Source organism: Ahaetulla prasina, chromosome 17, assembly GCF_028640845.1.
Source record: "Ahaetulla prasina isolate Xishuangbanna chromosome 17, ASM2864084v1, whole genome shotgun sequence".
NCBI classification, from domain to species: Eukaryota; Metazoa; Chordata; class Lepidosauria; order Squamata; family Colubridae; genus Ahaetulla; species Ahaetulla prasina.
This window is the reverse complement of record NC_080555.1, coordinates 2,756,972-2,773,328: the sequence shown is the minus strand read 5'-3', so window position 1 is coordinate 2,773,328 and position 16,357 is coordinate 2,756,972. Positions and strand designations below refer to the sequence as shown.

Genomic DNA, 16,357 nt, shown 5'->3' with positions numbered 1-16,357 from the left:
CGACCTTTCAGTCGACGAGCTCAGCCTCTTAGCAACTAAGCCACCGCATCCCTAGCTACCTGTATATTAAAACCAACAATGAAAAGAGCCAAGGTATTTTCTGCAACAGCGCTGCTTCAATTGGGTTTGCACATCGCACGGAGTGGAACAGAATGTCTCTCTCCCCCCACCCTGCCCCGCCGGACTACCCAACCAATCAGCCTCAGCCCAGCTGAGCCCCACATCTAACCGTGTCTGGGTTCCCCTCCAACAGCACGTTGATGGCTCTGTTGACATCTCCGTTGCAGTCGTGCAGGGCGATCACACACTCGTCCTGATTCTTGCCTGTGATGTCGATCAGCTGCCGTGTAGAAGAAATAAATTATGAGAACGGGACTCCGGCAATAAAACAAATAGCCATAAAAGAGAATTATTTGCAGGTGAGGGTTGAATCCAAGCAGCTTCGCTTCCCTCTCGATCACGAACCACAAATATTCCTTTTTTTGAATGCCTTTAGAATAGGGCTCTCCAACCTTGGCAACTTTAAGCCTGGCGGACTTCAACTCCCAGAATTCCCTAGCCAGCTTTGCTGGAGGCTGGAGGATTCTGGGAATTGAAGTCCGCCAAGCTTAAAGTTGCCAAGGTTGGAGACCCCTGCCTTAGAAGGCACAAAAAGTTGTTCCCAGCTTGTTACTCCATTTTTATCTCAAATATCCTTCATCTTTTTCAGAAAGTGACTTTTGGTTTTCTGGTTTAATGTTTTTGTTGGTTGATAAAATAAAATACCGTTTCCCCCCAAAATAACACACCCCCAGGCGCTTATTTCAGGGTTCAAAAAAATATAAGACAGGGTCTTATTTTCGGGGAAACACAGATGGATGGATGGATGGATGGATGGATAGATAGATAGATAGATAGATAGATAGATAGATAGATAGATAGATAGATAGATAGATAGATACCCTGTTTCCCCCAAAATAAGGCAATAAGGCCAAGCGCTTATTTCAGGATTCAAAAAAATATAAGACAGGGACTTATTTTTGGAGAAACACGGGTAAGATACAAAATAGGAAAATAAATAGGAAAAAGGGGAGGATAAGAAAAAAAGAAAAAGGAACAATGACTTCCGACTCTCTCTGTTGCAGTAAAAGAAGCCATTAACATCAAATCACAGCTTTTTTTTTTTTTCCATAATAATATGAACAAGTCATTTCTATAAAGACTTATCAAGCGAATTGGTAAAACCCAAAATCAGAATTTCATTCTTTTCCACTTCAAGCACGAAGCTCAGAAGCCGTTTCCATGTGGAAATAAAAAGTACTTCTATTCTTTTCTTTAATCAAAATAAGTCAACGTTGCCATTTGAGCCAAACTCCATCAACTTCTGCAACCACTCATCCATGTTAGGAATAGAAGTATCCTTTCATTTTCGTGCCTACAATAATTTTGCCGCTGTCAAAGAGAACGATTTTGGCTTTTCACATCATAAATTATTTTAATGAGGAACGTATCATAAATTATTTTAATGAGGCAGCCGTTTTTCGCTCTGCTTTGAAAATGTTGAAAAAAGCTCCTTATTTTTCCTAACCTCCTCCCTTCGCTTAACCTAATAAAACTTGCGACAGCCAAAAAAAAACCAGTCCTAAATTTAAACCTGTTTTCCCCAGGAAACAAACAAGCCAAAAAAAAAAAAAAATGACTGGCAGGCAGAAGAGAGACTGGATGACCCAGCCAAAAATTCACCACTGTGACTTTATTAGCTGGAATTAGGGCAAAGAAACATTTCAAAGCTGCTCCTATTCTGGAACCAATTCGCTGGAGAGCTTACAAAGCAGAACCAAAAGTCAGGACGGTCATACAATTTGTTTGGAAGTGATAAAATACCTAAAAGGGAGCCGTTTTGGGTTATATTCCTGGAGGCCCCGACTCCAGAGAATAAGGCATGAATAAAAAGACAAGACTTTTAAGACATGAATGAAACAGAAAGCTCAGAAGGTAGTCCTGGATTTACGACCACAAGTCGAGTCCAAAAGTTATTTTGCCTCATTTCAGGACCTTTCGTGCCTCAGTTCTTAAGTGAAGCAATGCAGTTAAGCTAGGAACACGGTTAAGTCAATCTGTCTTCCCCCGTTGACTTGGCTCATCAAAAGGTCACAAAAGGGGATCACACGCTTCGGCCGTCATAAATATGAACCAACTGCCAAGCAGCTGAATTTTGATGGCATGGCCACGGGGATTTTGCAACGGTTGTTAAGTATGGAAAATTGTCCTTTCAACTTCGGTCACTAAATGGATGGTTGTAAGCTGAGGACCACACTTGTAGAAAGAAAACTATGCAATTGGTTTGAGGCCATGGTTGGGCCTCTCCCTCTCTTCCTCCAAAGCACCTGAAGGCAGGAGAAGCAGCAACGGATGGAAACTAATCAAGGAGAGAAGCAACTTAGAACTAAGGAGAAATTTCTTGACAGTGAGAACAACTAATCCGTGGAACAACTTGCCTCCAGAAGTTGTGAATGCTCCAACACTGGAGATTTTTAAGAAGAGATTGGCTAACCGTCTGTCTGAAATGGTATACGGGGTTTCCTGCCTGAGCAGCGGGTTGGACTAGAAGACCTCTAAGGTCCCGCTTCCAACTCCTATTCTAGTCTTCCGATGCCGAAGGACTCACTTGTTTCACTTTCTCCTCGAAGTCAGCATCGTTGTGGTCCGAGATCATCTGCGCAAGCCGAATTTGCTCTGCAGTGGCCTGGGAGGAAAGAGACCCAGAAAGAGAAAAATGAGAAGCTGTGCCCAAAACAGGAAGAAAAAAAAAAAAAGATGGCGAGACAGGTAAGTAAATTGTAACTGTTCTGGTGAGGTGTCCTGAATAATTGGGGGAGAGACAGAGGATTTGAGCTCCAATTAAAGCCAGCTCCCAACTCAGGATGTGGCCCGAAGGGGAGATGCGAAATCTGAAAAATTGTTCACCAATCGCATCCTCCCAGGAGGGAAGTCCTTGACTTATGACCATCGCTGAGAGCGGAATCTCCATCACCAGCTGCCGCAGTCAATCAAATGTGAATTTCATGAACAATTTTCACAGGGATTAAGTGACTCACCATGATCGTTAAGCAAGTCACACAGTCGTTAAAGTGAATCACGTGGATATTAAATCCATTAAGCTTAAATTTAACAGGCGAAGCCAAGCGGTTGCGGCTTCAAAGCAGTGTTGATTAAAAAAGGCATGAAATCTGGCTAGGTGACTTTGGGACAATCACCAGGAAACCATGAGTTCTGGTTCCTTCTTAAGCATGAAAGCCAGCTGGGTGACTTTGAGCCAATCACCGGGAGTTCTAGTTCCACCTTAGGCATGAAAGCCGGCTGGCTAACTTTGAGATAACCCTTCTCTCTCATGGCAACCCACCTCACAGGATTGTCATTACGGGCAAAAGAGGAGGAGGAAAGGAGCATTAGGTACGTTCATTGCTTTATTTCTAAAAAAAAAAGAAAGGTGGAGTAAAAATGTAGAATAATAATAATTCCCTCGAATGAACCTCGACAAGCCTAAGAACAGTTGGGAAGGCGGAAGACAAAAGACCTCACGATTCATGGGTGTGAACTGCAAGTAGTCAAACACCAGAGTTTTTACCCACCAGGCTGGAATCTGATTGCCCAGGTAACCGGATGCTTGAGTACAATTGGCTAAAAAAAGTGGAGGGGAGGAAGTGGGACTCTTCCTGGCCCCCCTCCCTGGCAGCTACCTATCCTTTACAAAAGCCAAACTCTGCCTTCCCTCCCCAGTTCAGCTTCCTGGCTGAGAACAAACAAAGGTGGAGAAAGTGCCCCTTTGTCTCCCAGGAAGACGTTAGGGCCAGGTGCCACCAAGGGTCACAACCGAAAGAGCTTCAAGGAAAGGCCGGGCGGCACACCTCCCGGTTTCCAAGGACGCCGCTAGCTCCACCCTCACCTGTGGCCTCTGCTTGTGCTGTGCCTGGGTCTGTGTTTGTGTCTGCTCCCAGCTTCCCCGGGCTCGGTTGGTGCCTACCGATGTCATCATTTACAGTATATACAAATAACAGTATTTACAAGGCAGAAATCTGTAAATAACAAAAAAAAAAGAGAGAGAGAGAGAGAGGTGTTAAATGTTAGTAGTTTTCTTCTGCTAGGCAAGGTAGCTGTTGGGGGTGGGGGGATTCTGCCCGTTTTACGACCTTTCTTGCCCTGGTTGTTAAGGGAATCAATGCAGTCGTTAAGTTGGGGAACAATGTTTGTTAAGTGAATCTGGCTTCCCCGTTGCCTCAGCTTGCCAGAAGGTCGCAAAAGGGGATCGGGTGAACCCCCTCCCCAAATATGAGTCGACCGCGATGGTCGTAAAGTATGGGAAAATGGGTCAGGAGTCACTTTTGCCGTGCCGTTGAAAGTTCAAACAGTTGCTGAACCAACGGTGGTTAAGTCAAGGACTATCTATATTTCGTTTTTATTTTCGGCTAATATCCGGCACTTGCTTCAGAACAATTGCCATTGTATCTGTTAAAGCAGGGGTGTCCAAACTTGGTCCCTTTAAGACTTGTGGATTTCAATTCCCAGAGTTCCTCAGCCAGCTTTGCTGGCTGAGGGACTCTGGGAGTTGAAGTCCACAAGTCTTAAAGGACCAAGTTTGACACCCCTGTGTTAAAGAATCACAAGGTTTCCCTCTCCCCCCCCCCAGTCCTATAGATCAGGGGTCTCCAACCTTGGCAACTTTAAGCCTGGCGGACTTTAACTCCCAGAATTCCCTAGCCAGCTTTGCTGGAGGCTGGAGGATTCTGGGAGTTGAAGTCCGCCAGGCTTAAAGTTGCCAAGGTTGGAGACCCCTGCTATAGATTGTGTAGCCTTCACTGCAGCAACCCTACAAACACATCCTGCTTCACTGGCTACGATTTCGACAAGATTTGAGGATGATCTGGCTTTTAATTTTTCCTTCATCCTCTCTGGCTTCACCCCAGCTCTGCATCATTGACTTCAATTCCTAGCAGTTGTTAAAACAAAACAAAACAAAACCTGATAAACTCTTTTCCTAAGCGAAGTTTCCATGACTAATGGAAAGTTATAGAGGTGTGTTGCAACACACCATCCAAAAAAAAAGATGGATCGCTTTCTATTTGAAAAGGAACAACTACTGTTCTCCACCGTAGCCGGACTTAAATTTCTCATTTTTAGCATCTCTTTGGAGCATCAGGTCCTGCATCGAAATCCATCCTTGGCTTCGGAGAACCGAAGGCGGCTTTATAAAAATCACAAATCAGGAAAGGGCGAAGTACTTCGAAAAGACCCCAAAATAGGTAGCTGGGGAACTAAGTGGAATGTTATGAGTTCGGATGGGGGAAATTTTGCAGAATTGTTCCAAATTTCCGAGCCTTGCATATGCATTTATTAACCCAGGACAGAGAGAGTGGTGGGCCAAGATACGGCAGCCGCCTTAGGAAACCAGTAAATCTGCCATCCAGGCTGCCAATGCGGGAGTTTGCTCACAAGATGGAAATAAGAAACCAAAATTTAGGGACGCCTTCAGGGTTTTATTAAGGACTGGACAATTATCCCTGGAGTTAGTGACCGAGTTTTACATCTCCCTTCCTGAGTAGAGAACGGAACATCCTCCTTTCCTTCCCTCTGAGAAATCACTCCACACATAAGCCCACTTAACAGCAAAATGATTCAACCCAACCTCGGTTTTCCAGGAATCCAGTCTGCCTTTTTTTTCTTCTTTTTAAAGAAACCCCCTGGCTGAAGCCTCATCAAAAACAAAAACAAAAACACCCAGGCAGCAAATGGCTCGTGAACGAAACATTTTCAGTTCACAGAACCAAGCAGCCTGTTGCTAAACAAATGTACTTACTTACTGGGCAGTTAAGCACACACATAACGCACGGGTGGAAGAAAAGGGATGCAAGAAGAATTGTGTGTTTTTGTCTCCTGGTTCAGAAATTGAGCCCTCATCTCTGGAGACAGGGGGAAAGAAAAGAGAACTGGGTTTTATTAAGCTAAAGGCACGTTTTTGTTTTTGAAGGGAACTGAGAGAAATGTATGCTTGGGAAGGAAAATCTTTCTCTGGTGTCCTTTATGGCGCACCTAGCATTCTTATAATTATAATATAGAGCAACGATTTCCAAAAGAGCCGCTTTTGAGCCCTTCGGAGAAGCCCTCCAGACCAGTGACAGCAGAGTGTATGCAACGGGAGCACAAAAAGGGACCCGAAGGGTGTTAAGGCAGAGGCACGAAACTGGGAAGAAGTAAACAAAGTCTTTTCCCAGGCCACGAAAACAGAGCAACCTTATTATATTAATATCTTCTGGATATTCCCAAAAGGAGCCATTTCTGGCTATAGCCAGCCAACAGGTGTTCGTGGATTCTGGATTCTTGACTTTTTTTTTTCTTTTTCACCTCTTCTTGACAAGCACGTGAAAATGGGGTGGTGGGCGTGGCTGTGATGGATGGACACACCTCCCTGGCTTACTCAGCAGGCTCCCCTTAAAAAGGAAGAGAGAGCAGGTGGGCTCTGATGGGGAAAAGACCCTAGAGCGAGCGGCTGGCAGCAGAGCCAGTACAGTTGGGCAGAAGGAACATCAACCTGACTTGGCATCCGGAGCGATTTGTGCTTGTGGGGATTTGTCCACGTCTCACAACTTCATCCTTAAAGAAGAGCGGCCGCTTCTCAGGAGCTGGTGACACCTTCCCGTTTGGACCCTGCCCTGGTAATGGCCTTGCCAGCGAAGTGAAACCTGGCTCCAAAGATGCTGGGGTCAAACAGCTGGAAGCGAACGATTGGGAAAGATATGTTGGAAAAGACAAGAATTATTTTTTTTTACTTCCAGATTTCAAAGCTCTCTTTGAAGTTTTCTTGTTTTTAAAAAAAGAAAGAAAATGAAGACAAGGGAAGATTCAATGTTTCCTGGAGAAGGGGCTTGTTAAATCTTTAATTTAATTTTCAAGGGCTAAGAAAACAAAGTGCCTGGTTGGAAACTTTTGGTCAGGGGAGATCCTGACAAATGGTGCTTCTTTACAAGAGTGAAAATCCACAATTGTGAGTTTGCAGAAGATGGAAGTCTAGGGAGCACTGGTGTTTCCCATTAACCCACGATCTACTCCGCTATTATTTCGCCAAATGTGTTTGGGTAGCGGGATTAAAGTAGTTTCTGGCTCTCTGTCTCACTCTCTGAGTGGCCTTCTGCTCCTGAACCCATCCGGCTGAAGATTGATAGACTTCTGTTTATCATCCCCATCCCTTTTATAAACCCAAACAAATGGCAATACATTCACTACCAGATAGCAGATGTTTCAAGAACTGGTGATAAAGATGGAAGTGGTTTAAAAAACAAAACAAAACAAAAAAGCAGCAATGATGATCAGGGATTTGGAGAAAAGATAGTTGATAAGTAAAAGTTCATGCTCTCAGATGAAGAAGGCCAAAAGGGTATATAAGAGTCATATATAAAAATGGGATGCACACTAGTCCAGGGGTTTCCAACCTTGGCAACTTTAAGACTTGTGGACTTCAACTCCCAGAAGTCCAGAACTCTGGAAGTCCACAAGTCTTAAAGTTGCCAAGGTTGGAGACCCCTGGACTAGTCTTTTCCAATCTAATTTCTAGAATAGTTTACTCCGTGTTCCAACCTATGTGATGGCAATATTACTCTTTCCCGTGTTATTCCAAAGAGAGGGTAATTCTTGGATCACAGCTTCCATCCAGGGACAGCAAGCTTCTAATCATCCATAGGCCGTTTTTCTGTCCAGAGATAATTGCTGATTTCTGAACTGAGGCCAAATTGCTAACTACTATCTTCAAACAGCAACGTGAAAGCAGGAACTTTCTCTGTTAACAAGTTTAGAAGGAAAAAACAAAAACCACCATGGCCAAGAAAGGCTGGGTTAACAGGACCTTTTCTTTTTTAAAAAAAATAAATAAATAAAGAGATAGCATTGTTTTCAACTTAAAGATTGTAGTTCCCTGCACGTCCATCTGGAAGTAAGACTGACTTACCTCAAAATAAACACAAAAGAAGAGCAGTCCCACTGAAAAACTAAGAACACAAAATGCAGATTACTGAAATAGGCAAGGAGGATTCAAGATTATTTTGTTAGGAAAAGTATACTGCTTACCACAAAAAAAAACAAAAAACAAAAAAAAACCAATCACCTCAAAAACCCCCACCCCTCCCAAATTCTTTTCATTTCTTTTGGGACATAAAGAAGCACCTAGAAGCTCCTAATAATTGAGAAGATTGGAGCGCCATTCCTGAGGGAGGGAAAAAATATGGTGCGATTTTGCTTGAAAGAATGTCCTTGAGGAAAGAATGATGCCAGGAAAAGTTAAGGAGCAAGAATGTCAACATTGGTTTTACGTCTTTTTTTTTTTTAAAGTGGGGGAGGAAAAGAAGAAAATGGCAGAGCTCATGGGATGAGTAGGAACAGGAGGAGCAGGGAACATTTCAGAAGGGTGAAAAGATGTCTCTACTATGGCTTTTTTTTTTTTTGTCCATCCACCAAGAAACGGTGCTGACTTGCAGCCATTGTGAAATTTCCACAATTGTGGCCTTCCTGGTTGGGAAGTGACCCAAGCTGTTTATTTGGAGGAGAAGCTATTTAAGAATATCACAAATAGTTTAGACTTAAAGAGAAGGAAACACAGCAGGCCTGTAAGTTTCTTACAGTTACAAAGTCCCAGGTGAAGTCACTCCCAGGTGACACAGAACCCAAGCACAAAAAAATGGTTTTGTTCATTTAAGGGAAACTGAAAGGAGAAGAAATCCAGGATACCGCAGAAGGAAGAAGAAAGGAGTATCGGGGTAAATTCCCAGGGCCTCAGGAATTACGGTGATCTGGGAAAGTGATGCCTTACACAGAATCCTAAGAAGAATGGCCGTTGCTAGCTTTGTTAGAAAAGAAATCAAATTATCTAAAACTTTGTCCTTCGAATCACTTTTTCTCTGCAAAAGCAGGCATTTAGAAACTCCCAAGCCTCCTGCGAGATTCAACAAAACTTCTGGCCCAGCTTCAGAATCCAAGGAGATAACTGGTGAACACATGGGCTTCCCTTAACTCAGCAGCCAGCCTGGCTTGGAGTCAAGCTGGATTTGAACCCCGCTCAGCTGCAAACAACATTGCCAGGGCACCAATCCTTCCTTTTTTTATGGTACGAGGATAACAAAGGAACACCCTCTTCCTGCCTGCTGAAAAAGGAGCTGGCATGCTTAGAAGGAGGAACCACACTCCCAAGATTTAAGAAGCCTTCCAAAAAAAATTTTTTTTAAAAAAAAAGAGGATTAAAAAGCAAAAATAAAGAGATGGTGATGATATGATGGAAGGGGAGGGAAGTGTAAGGGAAATGGAGACCCTGATCTTATGCAGAAGATCCCCCTGCACAGAAGAGAGAGGGAGAATGGATCATTTGAGAGCAATTTTAGGAAATCTCTGACTTTTTTGAGGGAAGTAAATGGAGACCACCATCTTATGCTGTGTACAAAGAGAGAGAAAGGATCACTTTTGATTTTAGGAGATTTTTTTTGGGGGGGGTGTCACTTTTTGAGGAGGCAAATCAAGACCCCCGTTTTATGCAACAGACCCCAGGTAGGGAAGGCGGGAGAAGGGATCGCTTTAGATTAGAATTTGAGGAGGTTTCTACCACTTTTTTGAAGGGGCAGATGGAAACTCTTGATCTCATGCAAAGGATCCCTGAACGGAAGAGGGAGAAGAGGGATCACTTTGGATCAGATTGTGGGAGGCTTCTGCCACTTTTTGAGGGGGCAAGTAAGAGACTGCGATGCTGTGCAAAGGATCCCGCCCCCCCCCAAAACGGAAAGTGGGAGAAGGGATCAGGTTTTAGGAGACTTCTGCCACTTTTTGGACGGGGCAAATAGAAACTCTGATCTTATGCAAAGGATCCTCCAAAGGGAAGGAGGAGAAGGGATCAGCTTTTAAGAGATTTCCGCCTCTTTTTGAAGAGACACAAACAAAACAAAACAATGATCTTAAGCAAAGGATTCCCCCCCCTCCCAAATGGAAGAGGGAGAAAGGGATCATTTGGGATCAGATTGTGGGAGGCTTCTGCCACTTTTGGACGGGGCAAATAGAAACTCTGATCTTATGCAAAGGATCCCCCGCTCCTCCGCATGCCAGAGGGAGGAGGAGGAGGAGGAGGAAGAGATCACGGTGGATCCTAGGAGATCCCTGCCACTTTTCCAGGACGGGATAAAAATGCCTCCCTCTCTCCAAGGCAGGAAAGGTGGTTTGAGGAGCCAAGAACCCAAGTTTATTCAAGCTCCCCCCCCCGCCCGCGCCCATCTTTAGCAATGCCCCTTCCCGAAAAAGGGAGGGGGGCGCCCCATTGCGGGGGGGGCAGGAAACTCGGTCAGGAGGGGGGGCGGAGGAGGAGGAGGAGGATGGGGGGGCTCCGTCCAGGGAGGCCTGATTGAGCCCCGCCTGGGGACAGCTCCACCCCTGGATATTGGGGTCCGGGGTCGCCCCTCCACGTGTGGGGAGACGAGGGGAGAAGGGGCTTCCAGCCCCGCGGCTCCTTTGGCCCCCGAGGGCCGAGGCGAGGCCGGCGGGCCCGGGAGGAAACAATGAAGCGGCGCAAGCGGCCTCACCCGGGCAGGAAGGCTGTTCGCGGAGGGGGTGGGGGGAAGGGAGGGGCCTGCCGGGGCTTCCCGCGCCTCGGGGTGGGTTGCTGGGAAAGGCCCGAGGAGCGACGATGGGACCCGGTTAAGGTTGGGGGAAAAAAAAAAATTTTTCCCCTCCTTTCCGGGGTCTTTCCGGGGGTCGAGGCCGACTTTGGCCTCGCCCGGCCCGGCTTGCCGCGCTACGCGAGTCCCCGGCTTCACCCCGGCCGACTAGGCCTCGGCGGAGGCGCTCCCGACCGGAACTTGCCCGCCTCCTCACGCCCCCTTCTTCCCCCTTCAGGCCGGCAGGAAAAAAGACCCTCCGGAGCCTCCCCACCCGCCCACGCCGCTCCGAAGCGCCAGATACCCGCCTTCCGCCGCTGCCGCCGCCGCCGCCGGTTCCCGGGAATCGCCTCATAAAACTAAAGCGGGGATTATCGGAGGGGGAGGGGGAAGGAGGAGGCGGGGCCGGCTCTTAAAGGGGCCGCGCGCCATTTTTTTTTCTCTCGCTCTCTCTTTTTTTTTTTTTTTACCTCAGCCGCCGCTGCCGCCGCCGCCGCCGCCACACACGCACACTGACAACTGAAGCCAGCGCGGGCGAGGCGCCGCCCCCTCGGCCACGTGACGCGCGGGAGGCGGGGCCGCGCGCGCGGAAAGGGGGTGTGTGGACGCCCCTGCGTCGGGTGGCCGCGGCACGCCCCCCTTCGCCCGCGGGACAGCGGCAGTGCGCCTGCGCGCGGGGAGGAGGAGGAAGGGGGGGCAGAGCAGAGGAGGAGGTGCGTTTCCCCCTCTCTCCCTCCCTGCCGTCCTGTGTTTGTTTTCCTCCCCCTTGGCTCCGCCTCCGAACACGTGACTCTGTTTGGCTCCCTTTTTTTTTTTTTCTCTCGTCTCCAGCATCCTAACCCAACCTTTCTCCTTTTTAATGTTAAGCCTTGGTGAAAGAGAAGATTTATAGATAGTTCCGGTTCCTGTTGCGACAAGGCCTTCCAAACAACAATGCGGGGTTTTGGCCACGCAGAAGTCTCTAACCGATTCTTGCTCCTGTTTCGTCTCCGCCCGGGTTCATTTTGGAACTTTTGGGGGTATTTTTTTTCCTTTAAAAAAAATATTTAATTTGGATGGAGCGTTTGGCTAACCCCGCCAACTCTACACCTTCCCTTGAGAACCGGAAGTGTCTAATGTACAGACCCTTTTCTCTTTGGGCTTTCCAATATGGCCGTCCTAGCGAGCCGCCTTTCTCTTCGTTGTTTTCCCCCCCCACACACAAACACCTCTGCTTCCGGTCAGCTGACCTCCCCAACTTCCTTAGCGTTTTGCCCATCTCGTAGGGCCTGGAGGCGTGGCCATGGCCACGTGATCGGCGCGCGGGTGGCTCCGGCGGCGGCCATGTTGTGCTGCCCTGAGGGCGGCCGGGCCAGGAGCCTCGCCCGGCCATGGCCGGCTCCGCTTCCTCCGCTGCCGCCGCCGCCGCCGTCTCGTCGTCGTCTTCCTCCTCCTCCTCTTCCTCCTCTTCTCCCTCCGCTTCTTCGCCGGTCCCGTCTAGCAACTGGCTCTCCGGGGTGAACGTGGTGCTGGTGATGGCCTACGGGAGCCTGGTGAGGCCAATCCGCACCCCTCGGACGCCTTCGCCCTTCCCTTATGTGTGTGTGTGGGGGTGGGGGGGAAGCTGGGACTACAGAGCCCATGGTCCCCAGCCGCTGCTGCTTTCGGGGATGGAGACTTAGCAGGGCAGGGAGGGGAAGAAACTGGGGAGGGAAGGGGGGGGGAGGTGCCCTGGACGATGGGCTTTGTAGTCCATGGGGAGGGGAGGTTTTTTGGCTTGGATGATGGGAGTTGGAGTCTGCAGCTTTCGAAAGCAGAGAGACGTCAGATCGTCCATTTGATTTATTATTACTAATATTATTACGAATATTGTGCATAATATATGCCTTACGTGTTTTATATATTCATTTTATATGTATATTATATATATATATTATATAATATAATATATACAGTATATATACATACACACACATACGTGTATATATGTATAATACGAAAACAAATATATATAATATATTATATACATATAAAACAACCATGTAGGCCCATTTTTCTCTCTCATATGGCTCCAGAGCCTTTCTAGGAGTCTGGGGAGGGCGAAAACGACCTCCCCCCCCACCGCATCCCCGAGGCCCTCCCCTCCGGAGGCAGGAAACAACCTGTTTCCCTACTTCTGGTGGGCCCAGAAGGCCTGAATATCAGCTGAACTTGCATGCCCAGTGATATGGCTATGCATGCCACCGATTCGCCGTCACGGGTGTAGGGTCTCCGGCTTGGGTGGGGTGGGGGTGGGTTGGACTAGATGACCTACAAGGTCCCTTCCAACTCTTTTCTGTATCTGTACAGGTCTTCGTCCTGCTCTTCATCTTCGTCAAGAGGCAGATCATGCGTTTCGCCATGAAGTCTCGCCGGGGGCCCCACGTGCCGGTGGGGCAGCACGCCCCCAAGGTTAGTGAACAAGCCGGGGTCTTGAGGGGGGACGGACGGACGGACGGACACGACTTCGTGAATTCCCCTAGAGCCGTCTGATTTCAGCCTTAAAAAACAAACAAACAAACAACCTTAAAAAACAAACAAACAACCTTACAAAACAAACAAACAATAAATAAATAAATAATAAATAAATAAATAAAATAAAACCAATGAAAAGCTTGGTGCACCTTTTACAGACAATTTAAATATTATCTAAGAAAACAAGACCGTAAGGATCAAAAATAACTCCAGAGGGGAAGGGTCCTGGCTGCTCTCTGAGCTTGGTGGTTTTCTTGCAGACGTTTCATGACCCAGCTAGGTATCATCATCAGTGCTAGAAGGGAAGGCGGTTTGCTCTTTATTTACAGTAGTTCTAGCAACCCACCTTCCCTTAAAGCACTGATGCTGTTCTCTAGTTGGGCCATGAAACCTCTGCAAGAAACCAACCCACCCACCCCCTCATTCCATCCCTGAGCTACAAATATTCTCCTTTATCGGCGATCCCAGAGCGAGCGCGTGTTCTAATCTGATCGGCCTGCAACCTCCGAAGCATCTTCCTAATTATAATTTTGCAAAATCTTGACCGCTTTGTAACAGAGGCCTGTAATGTTCGCGGTTCTCAAAGAGAGCCCAAATCCATGAGAAATTGCTCCCGCAGCCAGGAGTAATCTATCTTTAAGCACCAGGTGGCAGGAGTTCGAATTGGAGATTTGCCACGCACGAAGCTAATCTTATCTCCTCTCTCTTTCTCTCCTCTCTTCTATCTTCCCCTCTCTTTCTCTCTCTCTCTCTCTCTCTCTCTCTCTCTCTCCTTTCAATTTCTCACTCCGTTCAGGGACTCAAGGAGGAGATTGACATCAGACTGTCCCGGGTTCAGGACATCAGATACGAGCCTCGGCTGTTGCTGTACAGTGACACTCGGTTGCTACAACTCGAGTCGCCTAGAAACCCATGTACTGGACTCCGGGATCTGCGGGTGGGTAGGGACGAGGGTAGAAGCTCTGTGAGATCTGGCTCCCAACTCACCTTCCCCTGTTTCCCTTTCAGTCCCTTACGACTACGTGTATCGGATGAAGGCTTTGGACGCTATCAGAGACACAGGTAAAAGCGAAGAGGCCTTCGACGTCCTTCTGTTTCCAGGAACTCTTGATTTTAAAGATGTTTTTTAAGATGACTTCCTTAGATGTTGTCTTAGAGCCAGTTTGGTGTCAGTTAAAGGTATCAAGTTGGAAACCAGGAGATTGTGACTTCTAGTCCCGCCATAGGCAGGAAAGCCAGCTGGGTGACTTTGAGCCAATCACCAGGAGATTGTGAGTTCTAGTCCCGCCTTAGGCATGAAAGCCAGCTAGGTGACTTTGAGCCAATCATCAGGAGGTTTTGAGTTCTAGTCCCGCCTTGGCATGAAAGCCAACTGGGTGACTGAGCCAATCACCAGGAGACAGTGAGTTCTAATCCCGCCTCAGGCACGAAAGCCAGCTGGGTGATTGGGTGTTTGATCAATTTGGGGGAGGGGGAACCTTCTTTATCATAATTTTCATAAGTTCTTCATATCCAGACAACTTCTGAGAAATCGGACACCGTTGAACAGAAGAAGAAAACAAATTATGACGTTATTGATAAAAATATACATAATAATATATATATTAACCCGGAAGGGAAAATGACGTATTTGAACCGTCGCAGGATTCCACGAAGCGGGCCAATCTGGGGGCCCCGTGCAATCGTTGCAAAAAAAAACCCCAAAACCCCACAGCAAACCTTGCCATGCGGGCCGCGTGACCGTGTCCCTTTTTGCCCTTCCCTCCTCAGAGATCCCCTACTCCATGGAAGGCCGTTACCCCAAGTTGCTGATGGAGAAGAACTTCCAGGCTTACCTCTTGGATCTCCGCAACTCCAGCAGCCCTTTGAAAGGGCTCCGCAAGACACTGATCGATACCCTCCTGGACGGGTACGAGAACGCCCGCTACGGGACAGGGGTGAGTATCCCCCCCCCACTTTGCCTCCCAGGGCTAAAACGTGGTTGGGGGGACAGGGGAGCGGTGCCCGTCCCGCTTAAGGCAGCTTTAAAGATAGGGGTGGTTTCAGGAAATTGTTATTTGCCTAACTAGTTGGCCAGGCAATATATAAACTATGTATGTTTGTAAGAAAGGCATGATATTGTTTTAAGGCTGTGCTGCATCATTGCAAGCATCCTGATTGGTTGAGCTCTGTAGCCAATGTATAAAATGACTACTAAATTATGGCTTGTGGGGAATCTACAAGGATGCTACAGCATTGTCACCTGATGACATGCTGCAAAAACTGTATATTTGAGCTTTATGATGGTTGCTTGATCATGGCTAGTTACCGATTCCTCAAGATATTGACTGTTGCGAATTGAACTATGTCTTGCCGAACTGAAAGAAAACCTTGTTTGTTGTGCAAGTCTAACTTTGGTAAGAAGACTTTCGTAACATCCCTGACTGACTGACTTTATATGTGTATGACCTGGGATTGTTTTTGGACTGTGACCCTAAAAGTAAAGGAATATCAAACCCCAGTTTGTCTGCAAGTGACTGTTATTGTATACAACCGGTCTCAGTCGTTTTCATGCGTAGGGTGCTCTGCTCCACAGTCCACAACCTTGGTTGTGAACCCAGATTACCCTTAACAGGTGGGTTTGTTTTTCCTTCTCTTTCTGCCCACAGACCTTCGGCAAAGTGGAATTCCTCAGGTTCCAAGAGGCCTTGAACGAGCTGGCAACACTGTAAGTTGGCACAGGGACTGCGGAGGGGAGGGCGAGGGAAAAAAATAATTTTGAGTAGGCAGAGAGTCATGGGAACGCACAGACCCTCCCCATACTGGCTGCCGGGGTTTCTCCCCAAAATTTAATCTGCTTTTCATACCTGCGCGTTGACCTAAATGTCGCCCCCTTCTTCCCACAGCATCAAAGCCCGGGGCGAGAGCAGCCAGCGGCAACATCAGTCCGCGGCCAAGGACTTGACCCTCTCCTCCGATCCTTCCAGCCCCACCATCCAGGTCACCTACCTCCCTTCCAGCCAGAAAAGCAAGCGAGCCAAGCACTTCCTGGAACTCAAGAGTTTCAAAGACAACTACAACACTCTGGAAAGCACTCTGTGACATTCCCTTCTCTCTCTCTCTCTCTCTCTCTCTCTCTCTCTCTCTCTCTCTCTCTCTCTTCCCCCCCCCCCACCTGCTCAGGAGGGGCACCTATTCCCTCCCACCCCCTCCCCAAATCTGGACCGAAA

General features: G+C 47.5%; 2 protein-coding genes across 8 annotated transcripts in view; one reads left to right on the top strand and one right to left on the bottom strand.

Annotated features, from left to right (window-relative positions):
- UBAP2L (ubiquitin associated protein 2 like) overlaps positions 1-11,277 on the bottom strand; it is a 38,068-nt gene extending 26,791 nt beyond the window's left edge. For 4 of the 7 annotated variants that reach the window (XM_058160384.1, XM_058160390.1, XM_058160391.1 and 1 more), the window contains exons 1-4: positions 11,126-11,277; positions 3,926-4,055; positions 2,648-2,725; positions 230-340 (exon numbers count right to left, since the gene is read on the bottom strand). In XM_058160384.1, coding sequence (XP_058016367.1) covers positions 230-340; positions 2,648-2,725; positions 3,926-4,015 — 279 coding nt within the window. In that variant the 5' untranslated portion in view covers positions 4,016-4,055; positions 11,126-11,277. Of the gene's footprint in view, positions 1-229; positions 341-2,647; positions 2,726-3,925; positions 4,056-5,837; positions 6,376-10,963; positions 11,094-11,125 lie in introns of those variants that run through there. The other 3 variants (XM_058160388.1, XM_058160386.1, XM_058160387.1) reach the window with 3 other exon arrangements.
- A 662-nt stretch (positions 11,278-11,939) lies between these two features.
- Positions 11,940-16,343, top strand: C17H1orf43 (chromosome 17 C1orf43 homolog). The gene is made up of 7 exons (XM_058160767.1): positions 11,940-12,187; positions 12,984-13,085; positions 13,945-14,062; positions 14,157-14,210; positions 14,919-15,085; positions 15,797-15,855; positions 16,034-16,343. The coding sequence occupies exons 1-7, from the start codon at positions 12,026-12,028 to the stop codon at positions 16,227-16,229; spliced, it is 858 nt and encodes a 285-aa protein (XP_058016750.1). The 5' UTR covers positions 11,940-12,025; the 3' UTR covers positions 16,230-16,343.
- The last annotated feature ends 14 nt before the right edge of the window (positions 16,344-16,357 follow it).